The 19201-nt window shown below is 48.6% G+C and overlaps 1 protein-coding gene across 2 annotated transcripts in view; it reads left to right on the top strand.

Moving 5' to 3' along the window:
• The window catches only part of VPS50 (VPS50 subunit of EARP/GARPII complex), a 302084-nt gene that overhangs the window by 180644 nt on the left and 102239 nt on the right, over positions 1–19201 (top strand). For both annotated transcript variants that reach the window (XM_040352336.1, XM_040352337.1), the window contains exon 12: positions 11164–11304. In XM_040352336.1, coding sequence (XP_040208270.1) covers positions 11164–11304 — 141 coding nt within the window. The remainder of the gene's footprint in view (positions 1–11163; positions 11305–19201) is intronic.

Below are 19201 nucleotides of genomic sequence, written 5' to 3'. Positions count from 1 at the left end.
TAGATTACAGTACTGTATGTATAAAATACACACCCCCCCTTGTCCCTAGTGGTCTGCCCAGTGTCCTACATGTTCTTTTATATAATAAAAATTGTTCTTTCTGCCTGGAAACTGTAGATTGTCCATAGCCAGGGCCGGACTGGGAATAAAAACCAGCCCTGGAAAAATGTCATACCAGCCCCATAGTTTTAAACTTTTTCGGCCACTAGCGGGGGTTAAAAGTGCCCCACTGCCCCCCGAAAAGCACTGCAAAAAAGTTAGTAAAGCACCGCTAAAAATTGCATCGCTTTACCGCCGACGCCCCCAACGTGAAAGCAGCCTAAGGTAGGGGGGGGGGTTACTGATATAAGGGGGAAACCTTTATATCAGTGTCCCTTTACATTATTGTATTAACTCCCCCTTACATCAATGACCCCCCCCCCTTAGGCTGGCCTTGCGGCGCTATCACTGACCTCCTTTTAGGTGCACCTTGCAGGGATCAGTCAGGCGGCTCCAGCTTGGTGGCTCTGGTTTTCCTATAGTCTCCTTTCCACAGTCCACACACCTCTGACTTCTCCCGTGACCCCCATCCCAGCGACACTCCCACTCTTGACTACTCTCCAAACTCCCTCAGAGACTGCAGACTTCACATGATACAGGAGATGGTCAGAGACTGCAGACATGATACAAGAGACCAATGCAGAGAGAACAGGCAAAAAAATATATATAAATGCACATTTTTTTACCTGAATTTTTTTTTTAATTATTATTATAATAAATACATTCACATTTTATTATTTACAGTATATTATTTTATTATAATACATAAGTTAACTCCATGAGAGAGGCTACAATGGCGAGAGAGAGAGAGAGAGAGAGAAAGGGGCTGCACTGGTGAGAGGGGGGCTATAATGGTGAGAGAGAAAGGGGCTGCAGTGGTGAGACAGAGAGAAAGGGGCTGCAATAGTGTGTGAGAGAGAGGGGCTGCAATAGTGAGAGAGAGGGGCTGCAATAGTGAGAGAGAGGGGCTGCAATAGTGAGAGAGAGGGGCTGCAATAGTGAGAGAGAGGGGCTGAAATAGTGAGAGAGAGGGGCTGCAATAGAGAGAGAGAGAGAGAAAGAGGCTGCAATGGTGGGAGAGAGAGAGAGGGGCTACAATGGTGGGAGAGAGGAGCTGCAATAGAGAGATAGAGGGGCTGCAGTGGTGAGAGAGAGGGGCTGCAGTGGTGAGACATAGAGAAAGGGGCTGCAATAGTGAGAGAGAGAGAGTCTGCAATAGTGAGAGACAGGAGCTGCAGTAAAGAGAGAGGGGGCTGCAATAGAGAGAGAGAGGAGCTGCAATAGAGAGAGAGAGGAGCTGCAATAGAGAGAGAGAGGAGCTGCAATAGAGAGAGAGAGGGGGGCTGCAATGGTGAGAGAGAGAGAAGTGCTGCTATAGTGTGTGAGAGAGAGGGGGCTTTAATGGTGGGAGAGAGAGGGGGGCTGCAATGGTGGGAGAGAGAAAGGGGCTGCAATGGTGGGAGAGAGGGGAGCTGAAATAGTAAGAGAGAGGGAGAGAGAGGGCTGCAATGGTGAGAGAAAGGGGCTGCAATAGTGAGAGAGAGAGAGAGAGAGAGGGGGCTGCAGTGATGGGAGAGAGAGGGGGCTGCAATGGTGGGAGGGAGAGAGAGATGGGCTGCAATGGTGGGAGAGAGGGGGGCTGCAATGGTGGGAGAGAGAGAGGGCTGCAATGGTGGGAGAGAGGGAGGCTGCAATGGTGGGAGAGAGAGAAGTGCTGCTATAGTGTGTGAGAGAGAGGGGGCTTTAATGGTGGGAGAGAGGGGGGGCTGCATTGGTGGGCGAGAGAGAGAGAGAGGGGGGCTGCAATGGTGGGAGAGAGAGAGGGGCTGCAATGGTGGGAGAGAGGGGAGCTGAAATAGTAAGAGAGAGGGCTGCACTGGTGAGAGAAAGGGGCTGCAATAGTGAGAGAGAGGGGGCTGCAGTGATGGGAGAGAGAGGGGGGCTGCAATGGTGGGAGGGAGAGAGAGATGGGCTGCAATGGTGGGAGAGAGGGGGGCTGCAATGGTGGGAGAGAGAGAGGGCTGCAATGGTGGGAGAGAGAGGGGGCTGGAATGGTGGGAGAGAGAGGGGGCTGAAATGGTGGGAGAGAGAGGGGGCTGAAATGGTGGGAGAGAGAGAGGGGGTTGCAATGGTGGGAGAGTGAGAGGGGGTTGCAATGGTGGGAGAGTGAGAGGGGGTTGCAATGGTGGGAGAGTGAGAGGGGGTTGCAATGGTGGGAGAGTGAGAGGGGGTTGCAATGGTGGGAGGGAGAGAGGGGGTTGCAATGGTGGGAGGGAGAGAGGGGGCTGCAATGGTGGGAGGGAGAGAGGGGGCTGCAATGGTGGGAGGGAGAGAGGGGGCTGCAATGGTGGGAGGGAGAGAGGGGGCTGCAATGGTGGGGGGAGAGGGGGCTGCAATGGTGGGGGAGAGAGAGAGAGGGGGGCTGCAATGGTGGGGAGAGAGAGGGGGGCTGCAATGGTGGGGGAGAGAGGGGAGCTGCAATGGTAGGGGAGAGAGGGGAGCTGCAATGGTGGGGGGAAGAGAGAGAGGGGGGCTGCAATGGTGGGAGGGAGAGAGGGGGCTGCAATGATGAGAGGGGGCCTGCAATGGTGGGAGAGAGAGGGGGCTGCAATGGTGGGGGAGAGAGAGAGATGGGGGCTGCAATGGTGGGGGGGAGAGAGGGGGGCTGCAATGGTGGGGGGGAGAGAGAGAGGGGGGGTGCAATTGTGGGGGAGAGAGAAGGGAGCTGCAATGGTGGGGGAGAGGGCTGCAATGGTGGGGGGAGAGAGAGAGGCTGCAATGGTGGGGGAGAGAGAGAGGGGGCTGCAATGGTGAGGGAGAGAGAGAGGGGGGCTGCAATGGTGGGGGAGAGAGGGGGTGCAATGGTGGGGGAGAGAGGGGAGCTGCAATGGTGGGGGAGAGAGGGAGCTGCAATGGTGGGGGGGGAGAGAGAGAGAGGGGGGGCTGCAATGGTGGGAGGGAGAGAGGGGGGCTGCAATGGTGGGAGGGAGAGAGGGGGCTGCAATGATGAGAGGGGGCCTGCAATGGTGGGAGAGAGGGGGGCTGCAATGGTGGGAGGGAGAGAGGGGGGCTGCAATGGTGGGAGGGAGAGAGGGGCTGCAATGATGAGAGGGGGCCTGCAATGGTGGGAGAGAGAGGGGGCTGCAATGGTGGGGGGGGGGGGGGGAGAGGGGGCTGCAATGGTGGGGGGAGAGAGGGGGCTGCAATGGTGGGGGGAGAGAGAGGGGGGGCTGCAATGGTGGGGGAGAGAGAGAGATGGGGGCTGCAATGGTGGGGGGGGGGAGAGAGGGGGGCTGCAATGGTGGGGGAGAGAGAAGGGAGCTGCAATGGTGGGGGAGAGGGCTGCAATGGTGGGGGGAGAGAGAGAGGGGGCTGCAATGGTGGGGGGAGAGAGAGAGAGAGGGGGGCTGCAATGGTGGGGGAGAGAGAGAGGGGGGCTGCAATGGTGGGGGAGAGAGAGAGGGGGGCTGCAATGGTGGGGGAGAGTGAGAGGGGGGCTGCAATGGTGGGAGAGAGAGAGGGCTGCAATGGTGGGAGAGAGAGGGGGCTGGAATGGTGGGAGAGAGAGGGGGCTGAAATGGTGGGAGAGTGAGAGGGGGTTGCAATGGTGGGAGAGTGAGAGGGGGTTGCAATGGTGGGAGGGAGAGAGGGGGTTGCAATGGTGGGAGGGAGAGAGGGGGCTGCAATGGTGGGAGGGAGAGAGGGGGGCTGCAATGGTGGGAGGGAGAGAGGGGGGCTGCAATGGTGGGAGGGAGAGAGGGGGGGCTGCAATGGTGGGGGAGAGAGGGGAGCTGCAATGGTAGGGGAGAGAGGGGAGCTGCAATGGTGGGGGGGAGAGAGAGAGGGGGGGCTGCAATGGTGGGAGGGAGAGAGGGGGGCTGCAATGGTGGGAGGGAGAGAGGGGGCTGCAATGATGAGAGGGGGCCTGCAATGGTGGGAGATAGAGGGGGCTGCAATGGTGGGGGAGAGAGAGAGATGGGGGCTGCAATGGTGGGGGGGAGAGAGGGGGGCTGCAATGGTGGGGGGAGAGAGAGAGGGGGGCTGCAATTGTGGGGGAGAGATAAGGGAGCTGCAATGGTGGGGGAGAGGGCTGCAATGGTGGGGGGAGAGAGAGAGGCTGCAATGGTGGGGGAGAGAGAGAGGGGGCTGCAATGGTGAGGGAGAGAGAGAGGGGGGCTGCAATGGTGGGGGAGAGAGGGGGTGCAATGGTGGGGGAGAGAGGGGAGCTGCAATGGTGGGGGAGAGAGGGAGAGGGGGGGCTGCAATGGTGGGGAGAGAGAGGGGGGCTGCAATGGTGGGGAGAGAGAGGGGGGGCTGCAATGGTGGGGGAGAGAGGGGAGCTGCAATGGTAGGGGAGAGAGGGGAGCTGCAATGGTGGGGGGGAGAGAGAGAGGGGGGGCTGCAATGGTGGGAGGGAGAGAGGGGGCTGCAATGATGAGAGGGGGCCTGCAATGGTGGGAGAGAGAGAGAGATGGAGGCTGCAATGGTGGGGGAGAGAGAGAGGGGGCTGCAATGGTGAGGGAGAGAGAGAGGGGGGCTGCAATGGTGGGGGAGAGAGGGGGTGCAATGGTGGGGGAGAGAGGGGAGCTGCAATGGTGGGGGAGAGAGGGAGCTGCAATGGTGGGGGGGGGAGAGAGAGAGGGGGGCTGCAATGGTGGGAGGGAGAGAGGGGGCTGCAATGGTGGGAGGGAGAGAGGGGGCTGCAATGATGAAAGGGGGCCTGCAATGGTGGGAGAGAGGGGGGGGCTGCAATGGTGGGAGGGAGAGAGGGGGGCTGCAATGGTGGGAGGGAGAGAGGGGGGCTGCAATGGTGGGAGGGAGAGAGGGTTGCTGCAATGGTGGGAGGGAGAGAGGGGGGCTGCAATGGTGGGGGGGAGAGAGAGGGGGGCTGCAATGGTGGGGGAGAGAGAGAGGGGGGCTGCAATGGTGGGGGAGAGAGATTATACAGTTTACAATTTGCAGGGGCAGAAAAGACAGGTGCAGAGAGGGGGGAGGGGTTGACCATGCATTGGTGAGAGAGATTATACAGTCCAGATTACAATTTGCAGGGGCAGCAAAGGTGACAAAGAAAGGGGGTGCACCATGCAACCCCCCTCTCTCTCTCTGTCACCTTTGCTGCCCCTGCAAATTGTAATCTGGACTGTATAATATCTCTCACCAATGCATGGTCAACCCCTCCCCCCTCTGAGATTATTAGACAGACAATTTAGATTTTCCAGGGGCAGCAAAGGTAGGTTGGTGACAGAGAGAGGAGGGGGGGCCCGGGGGTGCACCGTTATATGGTGAGAGAGTCGAGAGAGATACTGTCAGCAGGATTTCTAATCTTTTTTTCCTTACCTTGTGCTCCAAGAGTGGCCGGCCCGGGCTGCGCGTTATCTTCTCCTCTGCGACACGTGACTCTGCACTGGGCGGTGCTGGCGCCGCACGGGAAGAAGGAAGAACATCTGACGTTCGTTTCTTCTCCTGCTTGGCTCCTCCCCTCCCTCAGACACGTGACACACGCGATCGCTCACAGCCGCGAAAGTGCAGCGGCGAGCATGGCGGCCGCAAATAGCCGGCGGCCGGCCGCCGCTGCTTTAAAAAACATACAATGCTTATTGTGAGTGAGGTGAGAGGACATTAACGTGACAGTCACTGGAGTGGAGAGGGCTAATTGAAAAGTGCGGCCGCGATGGCGGCGGCCGTGGCCCGGCCACACAGGCAGCTAACTGGTTGATTTTTGACAGACAGCAGGCGGCCTACCGGGAATTTTCCCGCTATCCCGGTAGGCCAGTCCGGCCCTGTCCATAGCAAACAAAAGTGTCCATTTACAGTAGGTGAATCCGATTTTGTGTCAATCTCGCTCTCTTTCTCGGCGAGATTGAGCACCTACGAGCCCCATCGCGGGAGCCAGCGCCGAGCTGGCTTGCCGCGATGGAGACAGAGCCGTCATAGAAGCGACGGGAGATCCGACTTGGATTCCCGCCAATTCTACACGTGTGCGGCGTTTGTTATGAATCCTGAGGGGAAAGTCCCCGCCGGATTTTAAATAAAAATCCGGCATGGGTCCCCCCCTCAGGAGCATACCGGGCCCTTAGGTCTGTTATGGGTTGTAAGGAGAGCCCCCCTACGCCGAAAAAAACGGCGTAGGGGGTCCCCCTACAATCCATACCAGACCCGTATCCAAAGCACGCTTTTTTAAAAGCCACCCCCCCCCGGCGGTGGAAGAGAACCAGACGGCGGCCCCCACCCACCCGAAGACGTCAAAGAAGAAGCTCCCCCTGGTAAAAGAGCTAATAAAGAAGACAGGGGGGGCCTCCGGAGCAGACTAATAAAATATTTTAATACCCTGTGTGGTTTATTTGTGTTTTTACCACTTTTCTTGCAGGTGAATGGGTAGGGGTACGATGTACCCCATACTCATTCACTTAGGGTGGGGGGCCGGTATCTGGGGGCCCCCTTATTAAAGGGGGCTCCCAGATTCCGATAAGCCTTCCGCCCGCATACCCCGACAACCAACGGCCAGGGTTGTCGGGAAGGGGCCCTGTCCTCATCAACATGGGGACAGGGTGCTCTGAGGTGGGGGGGCCGCAGTGCGCCCCCCTGCCCCAGAGCACCCAACCCCCCCATGTTGAGGGCATGCAGCCTGGTACGGCTCAGGAGGGGGGGGGGGCGCTCGCTCGTCCCCACTCCCTTTCTGGCTGGCCGGGTAGCGTGCTTTGGATACGGTCTGGTATGGATTGTAGGGGGACCCCCTACGCCGTTTTTTTTCGGCGTAGGGGGGCTCTCCTTACAACCCATAACAGACCTAAGGGCCCGGTATGCTCCTGAGGGGGGGACCCATGCCGGATTTTTATTTAAAATCCGGCGGGGACTTCCCCCTCAGGATTCATAACAAACGCCGCACACGTGTAGAATTGGCGGGAATCCAAGTCGGATCTCCCGTCGCTTCTATGACGCGCTTGCTGGGATGTGCTGTCACTATTCCAGTGAGTGCGAGATCTCGGCACCATGTCGCCGAGTATCAGCGCGATGCTGTCGTGCTAAAATCACAATATCACAAACACCTACTGTATGTCAAAAAAGGTTTTAGAGCAGCTAGAAAACAGCGATAATAAATTATAATCACTTGCAGAATTGTGCGATAGCGATTTGTGGGGAAATTCGTCATAAAAAAATAAAAGTAATGACAGCGACAATTCTGCAACTGAGCAAATTTCAGTGATTTTGAGTTGATTACATTATAATTATATTATTTGTTATAATTATTTATTATATTATAATTTTTTTTTTTTTTTTTTTTATTCATACCCGGGATGCCTACTAGACTCTTGTTTGGTCAGATTTAAATGAGTTATTCCTAAGAATTACAGGCCTACAGTATAAAACGCCAAATTTCCTTGCAAAATAATTGTACCGCTTTTGGTACGTAATTCCAGACAGAATCATACCGCCAGGGAGGTTAATGATACAGGCTGGTAGGTCCAATAATAGAGAACACACCAGGGGATGCAGTCACCCGCCACACCAGGGGATGCAGTCACCCGCCACACCAGGGGATGCAGTCACCCGCCACACCAGGGAATGCAGTCACCCGCCACACCTGGGGATGCAGTCACCCGCCACACCTGGGGATGCAGTCGCCCGCCACACCTGGGAAAGCAGTAACCCACCACACCAGGGGATGCAGTCACCCACCACACCAGAAAGTGTTGGGTACTGAAGATTCCAGCAGCACTAAAAGCTTCCCAGTAGAGCAAAGATTGGATAGATTGCCCAAGGGACTGGTAAGTAGGAATATTGCATTAAAACCGTTGTCTCTAAGCTGATTTTATGCCGTGAGAATCGTGATCTTTGATCTAAGCAACAAAAAAAAATCGTGATTCTAATTTTGGCCAGAATCGTGCAGCTCTAGTTCCCGGGCATTCCTGCTATTACCGGAGCCCAGGGAACACAACCGCCAGCTAAGGGAGGGAGAGAGCAGTGAGACTGAGACAAATCCATGCCTCGATCTCACATGCACACATTGAAACCTGAAGTGACGTCCAACATCCTATACACATCAATGGGACATTCTGCTATACAGATATGTTTTTTTTTTTTAATTGAGCTTCTACATTAAAGCCTGGTTCACACTGGGCTGCGGGAGTGAAGCCGTGCGAGTTCAGCTGAACTCACACGGCTTCACTTCCGCTGGCAGTCCTGATTTCGTGTTGCGATTTAAGAGACATCTGTGCAGGTTTCTGCACAGATGTCAGTGTAAATCGCGGCCCGAAATCGCAAAAAGTAGTACAGGAAGTACTTTTTGAAATCGGTGCAGCGCCGCAGATGCGGCGTCGCACCAATTAGGACGGTGTCATTGCCAACAATTGCTGGCAAATGCCGCCGATTTGAGATGCAATTTCACATGTGAAATCGCATCTCAAATCGAAGCAAATCGTACCCAGTGTGAAACTGGGCTAAAGCTTCTTTAGCGAAAGAACCAATGTGGATTCTTCTGTGTACAATGTGAAACTTTTGGTGCTATAAAAAAAAAAAAAAAAAGTCATCATTGGTAAACTGAATGCTCGGTTCGCACACTCCCAGAGTCAGTAAAATTGTGATTTGCGATTATTGCCAACAGAACCGAAATATAAAACTGACCATTTAATTTGATTTACTGCTATTCGAAGCGCCTGCCTTTGGCCATGTGAAATGTAGGGACTTGTGTCTCCACCACCTTGTGGTTATGGATGACAACTGCAAGCTGCTATTTCATATGCAAACCAGTCCCAAGGTGTACACAGACCTGCACAGAGGAGATAAGGATATCTGAATTGGAGAATAAATGGCAATGGCTGATCAATTACTCACACCTGTGTGAATCCAATTAAAATGGCTTGCCCACTTGAGCCGAGGACTTTGATGCACAGCTCCCGAAAAGCATCACTGAGAATGTATGACTGAATGTTTCCTTGGGATTAGTGAAGGCATAGTGAGCCGTGTCTCCTCTATAGAAGCCAGTGCTTAGACAATGCTGCAGATTCCGTATAATTCTAAAGAGAATCTCACATCCAGACACAGAGATTTCTACTTGAAATGTTCACCAAAAAATATCTTAAGTGCGAAACATCTGTTTGTATAGTAGAAGAATGCATTGAGCGAAAAAAAAAACTTGAACTTTCAGGCTTCATTTCCACTGGCGTTTTTACAGCCACTGTTGTTAGCCTTTTTTACAGCTTAAAAACGCCTGTCCATGTTTATTTTGTAAAAAAAAAAAAAAGCTGCAGCTTTAAAAATGCCGCGGTCGCGTTTTTGAGCGTTTTTGCGCGTTTTTGAGCGTTTTTGAGCGTTTTTTAACGTCTGGCGTTTTTACAGCTCTACTCTGGAGCTTCAGAACGCCCTGGTCCTGCGTTTTTTTTACAGCTCAAAAACGCCTATGCCATTTGCAGCTCAAAAACGTCTATGTGGGCATGATGCCATAGAATAACATGGACAGGCGTTTTTAAGCTGTAAAAAACGCTCAGAAAAGTGGCTGTAAAAACGTCAGTGGAAATGAAGCCTTAGAACTTCTTTAAGTGTAGCATGCTAAGTAATAGCTATGTATTGCCTTTCACAAAAGTCACAGTACCCCCCCCCCCCTCACACCTGTACATATGTAAGCCCCCCTCACACCTGTACATATGTAAGCCCCCCTCACACCTGTACATATGTCAGCCCCCCTCACACTTGTACATATGTCGGCCCCCCTCACACCTGTACATATGTAAGCCCCCCTCACACCTGTACATATGTAAGCCCCCCTCACACCTGTACATATGTCAGCCCCCCTCACACCTGTACATATGTCAGCCCCCTTCACACCTGTACATATGTCAGCCCCCCTCACACCTGTACATATGTCGGCCCGCCTCACACCTGTACATATGTCAGCCCCCCTCACAGCTGTATATACAGTGGGGCAAAAAAGTATTTAGCCCCCACCAATTGTGCAAGTTCTCCCACTTAAAGCGGAGGTTCACCCAAAAAAACATCTATATACCATTACATCCAGCATACTTGCGGCAGGCAGGCGCAGGCGCCGTATAGAGCCGACTCGCAGGTGGGCTAGTTACGGAAAACTGATGACGCGCCTTATGCGCCAGGGGAAGTTTTTCACCAGACGTCAATCATCTAACCTCTGAATAGGAACGCCCCTCTGAGCCAGAACCCGGAAGCCGGGGGGAAAATAACAATAAAACGGTATGTACAGCAAAAAACAAAACAAAAAAAAAATAGCATACTGTAGATGTCGGAAGTATGCTGCATGTAATGGTATATAATTGTTTTAGGGTGAACCTCCGCTTTAAAAAGATGAGAGAGGCCTGTAATTGTCATCATAGATATACCTCAACTATGAGAGACAAAATGTGGAAACAAATCCAGACAATCACATTGTCTGTCTGATTTGGAAAGAATTTATTTGCAAATTATGGTGGAAAATAAGTATTTGGTCACCTACAAACAAGCAAGATTTCTGGCTCTCACAGACCTGTATCTTCTTTAACCACTTCAATACCCGCCCATAGTCATTTGACGTCCACAGAGGGGATCTCCCATCCTGGGTAGACGTCATATGACGTCCTGGGCTTTGTGAGGGGATATCTGAATGATGGGTGCAGCTAGAGGCATCATTCAGATATCATTCGTTAGTGCCGGCGATTCTGTGCAACATAAGAATGATCATAGCGGCGGTTCTGCCATCCGGTGCTTCTCCGGCCTCTCCCGTGCCATCGGGGGCCTGGAGAAAGAATCGTCCGGCGCTGGAAGGAAGCATAGAGATGACTGGTGACCAGATGGTCATCGGTCATCTCTATGACCGTCGGAGGACCCGGGCGCGATGTGATGACATCACGCCCGGGTACCCGTAAGTAAACAAAGCCGCGATTGCGGTTAGTAAGCAACACTAATCATGAGATCGGTGAAATTTCTTTCACCGATCTCATGCTTTCCAGCCTGGAGGAGAGATGCAGGGTCTTATTGACCCCGCATCTCTCCATAAAGAGGACCTGTCACACACAATTCCTATTAATTTTATTGGCATTTTTAAAGACAAGTGTTTTATTTTGCTTGAATAAGTCAGCACATTTGAGATTATTAAGATTCTGGTTGTCTTTTATTTTGTAGACTGCAATGGACCAGCTGCACATGCACTTCACACAAGCCATCCACAACACCGTGTTTCAGGTGGTTCTGGGATACGTGGAGCTGTGCGCCGGAAATACGGATACCAAGTTTCAGAAACTGCCCTACAAAGACCTCTGCATGGTATGTGGCATCCCATTGTTATTGGCATTTTTTACATACAAGAGTAGATGATGCAGAATGAACACTGACAAGCCAGTCCATTGTCTGCCGCCATAAGGTATCATTATAGTAATGAGCAAGCTGTCTACCATCTATGCAAAGAAGAATTTTAATAGTGTTTTTTTTTTACAAGGAACTCATCTATGGCAACAATAAATCGATAAATGGTTCTTATTGATTTCTACCTTTTTATTTGTCCGCACAAGACTGGCTTGAATAGCACTTTTTCTTGTAGTTGCCATTGACTGTATGCACTTTTATCCCATCTCTCCTGATCTGTTCATCCGGGTACTCACTCCCGCGGGAGTAGGCGTTTCTATGCTGTGCCGCAATGTCATCTGGGACTTCGCCAGATGTTTAACGTCCTTGAGAAAAAGTTCCCCCCGGCGGATAAGGCCCCCCCCATTCCGAAAGTAGCCGAACTGCGAGTCAGCTCTATACGACGCCTGCGCAGTCAGCTCTACACGGCTCCTAGTCGGTGCGCACGCGCCGTGTAGAGCTGACTTGCAGTTGGGCTACTTTCGGAAACTCTGTGACTCGTGACGCGCCTACGCAATAAGGGGGGGGCCTTATCTGCCGGGGGGGGGAACTTTTTCTCAAGGACATCAATCATCTGGGCGAAGTCCCAGATGACATTGTGGCACAGCATAGAAACGCCTACTCCCGAGTGAGTACCCGGAAGCCGGGTGGAAAATGGCCATAAGCAATGTACAGCCAAAAAAAAAAAGGGCATACTGTACATGTTGGAAGTATAAAGAATATGATCTTATATACATGTTATTTGGGTGAACCTCCGCTTTAAGAACATCTGCAGTATGGCTGTATCACTGCTTTAAAATAAATAGCTGTGCACATTTATAAATCACAGCAAAGTACAATTACAAACAATAGGAGTTTAGTCACATGGCCGGCTTTCCTTTGATCACAGAGTCCTTTCTGCGTTGAGCAGAGAGAACTCAAGTACTGCAGGTTCAATACCATGGCTCTGCATGTTATGAATGGGCTGCAAAATCTGTCATTTTTTTTGTAATTCTCGCATCTCCCCAGTTCAGCTTTTTTGCACTTATGTAGTTTTAAAGCGTATGTCATTGCAAAGAGCCATGCACAAGTCCATAGCAAGCATTTAGCTTTAATTTTTCATCTTTTCAATCTTCATCACTTTAGATGACAGATCGTTGTGAGCCGCTACAATTTGCATATCGGTATTTTCACTAAATAAAAAAACCATTATGACAAAACCTCTTTTTTTTTCCCCTGGAGAACAGTCTACGCTTTAGGTATAGTTTCAGCTGTCTTGCTTCATCTTCCTCCCACACATTGGGAGTATGTGGGAGTTAACGCTTTCTCTTCCTTTGCCGCTTTTTTAAATGGAAAAATAACCTTGGCCCAGTTTTTATTTTCTTCAGGATTGACTTTGTCACTTCATTATTCTAGAACACCAGAGATTGTTGATCCAGGAAATATCTGATTGCCTTAGGGGATCAGGAAGGATTTTTTCCTCTATTGGAGCATATTGGACAAGCTTTAGAAGGGTTTTTTTTTTTTGCCTTTCTTTGGTCCAACTTTGGCTACAGGGTTTTGTATATGGAGTTTTTCATCATATTTATTTATTTGTATGTTGAGCTTGACTTTTTTTTTATCCAACGTAACTATGTAGCCATAAACCTTTAGTAACAGCCACATTTGTGGCTCTGCATACTCTGGTTTCCTCCCACAGTCCAAAGAAATGCTGGGAGGTTAATTGTATCTGGTCTAAATTGGCCCTAGTATGCGTATGTATGAATGTGAGTTAGGGACCTTCGATTATAAGCTCCTTGAGGTCAGGGACTGATGTGAATGTACAATATGTATGTAAAGCGCAGCATAAATTTATGGCACTATATAAGTACCTGAAATAAATATTGTAACTGAATGTTATTAAAAATGTCCTTTCCCTTTCAATCTGCAGCGCTGTAATTTTCTGTAAAATGTAACGCAATATGGCCGCCTTATTGTGTGAGTGGGTGGCTGATTTTTACAGGAGTCCGCACTAAGATACAAGTCAGAGTTTTGTCATCCCCTGCAACAAAAATGTCATTTTTGGTGAGATGCAGACCCTGCAATTTTCCTCATTTGAGCCCTGCAAGTATATCAGCTGATCATTTTAAGGTCACTCCCATACGGATTCACAAAGAAACAAACCTCTATTTCTTCAGAAAAACATACAGTGGGGATCGAAAGTTTGGGCACCCCAGGTAAAAATTTGTATTAATGTGCATAACGAAGCCAAGGAAAGATGAAAAAATCTCCAAAAGGCATCAAATTACAGATTTCCATTCTTATAATATGTCAAAAAAAAGTTAGATTTTATTTCCATCATTTACACTTTCAAAATTACAGAAAACAAAAAAATGGCGTCTGCAAAAGTTTGGGCACCCTGCAGAGTTAATATCTTGTACTGCCCCCTTTGGCAAGTATCACAGCTTGTAAACGCTTTTTGTAGCCAGCCAAGAGTCTTTCAATTCTTGTTTGAGGTATCTTTTCCCATTCTTCCTTACAAAAGTCTTCCAGTTCTTTGAGATTTCTGGGCTGTCTGTCACGCACTGCTCTTTTAAGGTCTATGCATAGATTTTCAATTATGTTGAGGTCAGGAGATTGTGAAGACCATGGCACAACCTTTAGTTTACGCCTCTTGATGTAATCCCCCGTGGATTTTGAGGTGTGTTTAGGATCATTATCCATTTGTAGAAGCCATCCTCTCTTTAACTTCAGCTTTTTCACAGACGGCATCAAGTTACCATCCAAAATTTGCTGAAATTTTATTGAATCCATTTTTCCTTCTACTCGTGAAATGTTCCCTGTGCCACTGGCTGTAATACAACCCCAAAGCATGATTGATCCACCCCCATGCGTAACAGTTGGACAGAGGTTCTTTTCATTAAATTCAGTGCCCTTTCCTCTCCAAACGTACCTTTGCTCATTCCGGCCAAAAAGTTATATTTTAACCTCATTGGTCCACAGAACTTGTTTCCAAAATGCATCAGGCTTGTCTATATGTTCATTTGCGAAGTTCAACCGCTGATTTTTGTGGTGAGGACATAGAAGAGGTTTTCTTCTGATGACTCTTCCATGAAGACCATATTTGTACAAGTATCTCTTTATAGTGGAATAGTGTACCACAACTCCAGTGTCTGCCAGATCTTTCTGGAGGGATCGTGCAGTCAAACGTGGGTTTTGAATTGCTTTTCTCACAATCCTGCGAGCTGTTCTGTCTGATATGTTTCTTGGTCTTCCATATCTTGCCTCCACTGTTCCTGATGACTGCCATTTCTTAATTACATTCCGAACAGAGGATATTGACATCTGAAAACGCTTTGCTATCTTCTTATAGCCTTCTCCAGCTTTGTGAGCGTCAACTATTTTCAGTTTCAGTTTTCTAGACAACTGCTTAGGAGAACCCATGGTGCTGAGTGTTGGGGCAAGGTCAGATGAGTCTAGGCATTTAAAACCTTTGAGGATGACATCACCTGGTCTTCCCAGACGATGATTGAGAACAATCCATGACACTGGCAGGTCTCAGCTTTGCAAAGGGGGCAGTGCATGCTATAAATTCTGCAGGGTGCCCAAACTTTTGCAGACGCCATTTTTTTGTTTTCTGTAATTTTGAAAGTGTAAATGATGGAAATAAAATCTAACTTTTTTTGACATATTATAAGAATGTCTAATCTGTAATTTGATGCCTTTGGAGATTTTTCCATCTTTCCTTGGCTTCGTTATGCACATTAATACAAATTTTGACCTGGGGTGCCCAAACTTTCGATCCCCACTGTAAGGTAGAATCTGCAACAACGTTTAACATCCTTGCAATGAACATGGGCCACCCAGACGGAAATTATTATTTTTTATTCTCAACAAAAGTGGAGTTACACTTTAACTTCTTAATATGTGCTGTAGTCGGAGGAACATCATACTCTGCTTGGAGATGGTCCTATAACCTTTACTTTTGACGTGCTGATCTATAATTTCCTTTCTGATCTCCTCAGACAACTCTCTCCTTTGCTGTCTCCAGTCTGTGTTCAGTGTGGTGAACATGATAATACCAAACAGCAGAGAGACGACTTTTCTCCATATAAATAGGCTGATTGAAGATTAAAGACGTGTTCGATTTGATTTTGAAATATCACTACGATCCAATTATCTATGATTTTTTTCTGGAGGGAACAGCAGATTTTAGAATATCTTTGTAGAGTAAGAAATGTATCGCTTTTCACGCTTTCTTTTCTTTACTATGATATACCAAAGGCTCGCAGGTATATGTTAGACAATTGCTTTTAATTGTATCACTTTTTAGATGGGAATAAATTGTTGTTTCAATAAGCTGTAGGGAACTAACAAATTTGTCCACATCTGTATTTTTGCATGTTTTATACATTCTTGTTACAATTCTTGATCACGTTCCTCGCTGATTGCAAAGCTCTAGCTGGGACTCACTGGGGAGGGGGCGCGGGGATGTGTGGACCGCTGCTCACAGTCTAATAACCAGTGTGCTTCTCTTCAGCCTGCTGTCCAAATCTGAGGTTTTTATGCTACTGTTGGAGTTAAAAACAATAACAGTAATTAAGTGGAAAAAAGGGGAAACAAGTGCGCTAAACCACAAAAAAGGAAGTAGCCAGCACTCAAACAAAGTAAATGGAAAAATAGATAATTAGTGCGGCGCTAAACGTGTCAGAACACAATACTTATAGTGACATAAGATCCATGATAGTGAATACAAAAAATGTGATAAATAATAAATAAGTCCATGTGCAAAGACCAGACACCACAAACAATGTGATGCTGGAAAAAATATACACAAAATACTATATGTGAAGTACCGTGTTTCCCCGAAAATAAGACCTACCCCAATTTTCAGGAAGGGCTGCAATATAAGCCCTACCCCGAAAATAAGCCCTAGTTTGAAGTGATTGTGGACTGCTGGAATCCTCTGTATTGTAGTGTTTTGTGTGGAGGGTGTGTTTCTGTGGTATAGTTGAGTGAGATGCTTTCTTAGAATGCCGCTCAGCTGACCTCCCGCAGCTCGCCTCTTCTCCCAGCTGTCAGCGGGGGAATTCGGCCACCCCTCTGCAAGGCTTTGAGCAGGTAAGAGATTTAATGCGGGCCATCAGAAAGCGCAGAGCCGCGCTGAGCTGATCCCCACAGCTCTTCTCTTCTGCCAACTGTCAGCAGGGGATCTCCGACCCCCCTCCCTCTGTAAAGCATGGAGTGGGTAAGAGAGCACAGGAGGACCATCAGAAAGCACAGAGCCGCGCTCAGTTGATCCCCACAGCTCTCCTCTTCTCAGTGGGGATCTTGGCCCCCTACCTCTGCAATGCTTGTGCCAGGGAAGACGATCAGGGGGGGTCACGGAAGCTCCGAACTGCACTATAGGAAGGTATGTGGCACAGCACAGATTGCAGACACACATACTTTTTACATTACATTGTACTGTGGTGGTAAGGATTTTAGCAATTTGTAAGCATTTTTACTCTGTTCACACTGAGGATTAAATGGCAAGCCCTACCCCAGAAATAAGCCCTAGTGTCTTTTTGGGTGCCAAAATTAATATAAGACCCAGGCTTATTTTCGAGGAAACACGGTAGGCCGTGTACAGAAATATGTGTATCTTTCCAATCGCTGACGTAAACTGATGAATATCTAGTTGTCTGCAGGGATCACCAAGGCATTCACGCCGCTGTCTGTGAATCCGGGCCATAGTGTTTTGTGTATATTTTTTCCAGCATCACATTGTTTGTGGTGTCTGGTCTTTGCACATGGACTTATTTATTATTTATTGAGTCGCATTTTTTGTATTCACTATCCTGGATCTTATGTCACTATAAGTATTGTGTTCTGACACGTTTAGCGCCGCACTAATTATCTATAATAACAGCAATTGGACATTTACCAATGTTTACCTCTTTCCTTTCAGCCACTGTATTTATTGGCGTATAACACTCACTTTTTTACCCTGAAAATAGAGGGTAAACTGTGCCTGCGTGTTATACGCAAGTGGCTGTGGAAAGTTTTTTTTCCCCTGAAACTTTTCTCTTAAAGTTAGGGTCCGTGTTCTACGCCTGTGCGTGTTATACGCCGATAAATATGGTATCTCTTGAATTTACCATAACACTTCTGTCTGGCTTTTAACCTGACCATTAAACCTGAACCTTACCCTTATTCTAGCCATTAACCTAAAGCCTAAAATAGACTCCACAAAAAAGGGAAATTTGGGACTTTGAATGAGGTGGTTGACTCGTGTAGATAAATGTAATCAAATTTTATGGTTGAAGTAAAAAGTATAGAAATAAGAACAGTAGCAGTAGTTAAAGTGGAGTTCCACCCATAAATATAACATTACATCAGTAGTTTTAAAAAAATGTCATTAGTCCTTTTTTTAGATGCCTTCAAATTGTTGTTGCTAGGCAGAATAGTTAATCTTCCCACTTCCTGCACCTAGGTGCTTAATGCTTCCTAACCTACACCGCACAGACTCCTGGGAATGTAGTGGGTGTAACTTTCCAGGAGTCTGTGCACTCCCCAGTCTCAAAGAATCATGTGACTTGGACAGCACAGGTGCTGAAACCTGATCTGACACTGCTTGTGCAGCACTGAGCATGTTCGAGATCTGCAAGGCTGAAATCCAGGAAGTCATACAGTCTGGCTTCATGATGCCCACACTTAAGATGGCCCCAGTCAATTTCTATTTTATAAAGTGTCTAAATGCTGTAACAACCTAACAAAACGGACCTTAGTTTACAGGCCAACTTTACTAGAATACATTAAGCTTGTGTATTACAGGGGTATTTATATTTAAAAAGTGAAATTGTGGCCAGAACTCTGCTTTAAAGTAGTGGGCTAACCTACAAAATCAGCAGGGGATTAAATACTTTTTCCCCTCACAGTATGCAGCACAGTGTATGCAGCATGGCTGTACACACAAAATAAAAATAATTTCTAAAAGCAGGGAGGACAAGTTTATATTTGCAAAAGAGACTTTGCATGTCTCCTGCCAAAAAATACCTCCTTGCTATTTTTTATTTTAATAATTTAGTTCCGCATAAAAAGCAACCCTAGATATTCTTTTATCCACAAACCCTTAGCAATAAAGGAAACCTTGAAAACCTCTACCTCGCTTATCTGACACTGGAATCAGATCAGCCCCACCAGTTTAGCGGGAGGCCAGGTGCCACATCCACATTTCTTCATGGCGCACTGTGAATGCCACCTCCTTATTCTCCACTGGCGGCAGGCTGAGATGGGGGGGGAGTGTATGCTTAGACCCCACCCCTGGCACTTTCAGGTAGGCTGTAACGGGGCTCCATCGTTTCTAATGGCAGCCCTGACTGAAACAACCGGGGCCAAATGCACACTCTTCTCCTGTGATGAGCAGCACATTGGCTTAGTGGTTAGCACATCTGCCTTGTAGTATTGGGGTCTTCTGTCTGAATTCTAGTCAGGTCCTTTGAGTTCTGCATGTTCTTCCTGTGCTTGTGTGGTTTTCTGGGTACTCAAGTTTCTTCCCACACTCCAAAGACACTGATCGGTTACACTGATAGGCAGCACTGCTAGGTGGCACTGATTGGCACCAATGGTGGGCATTGATAGGCGGCACTTGTGGACACTGGCAGGTGGCACTGGCAGGGGGTACAGATTGGCACAGATGAGGCAGATGTGCCTCCTTCCTCTTCGGGACCGATGTCCCTTGCACCCAAGCCGGTGATCGGCTTTTTTTTCTCCTCATTTTGTCGGCGTGAGAAAACAAAAAGAGATTACGAGCTTTGCTTACATCACGTGATCAGCTGTCATTGGCTGGCGGCTGATCACGTGGTAAGGGGCCGGAATC

Source organism: Rana temporaria, chromosome 5 (assembly GCF_905171775.1).
Source record: "Rana temporaria chromosome 5, aRanTem1.1, whole genome shotgun sequence".
NCBI lineage: Eukaryota > Metazoa > Chordata > Amphibia > Anura > Ranidae > Rana > Rana temporaria.
This window is presented reverse-complemented; position numbering and strand designations above follow the sequence as displayed.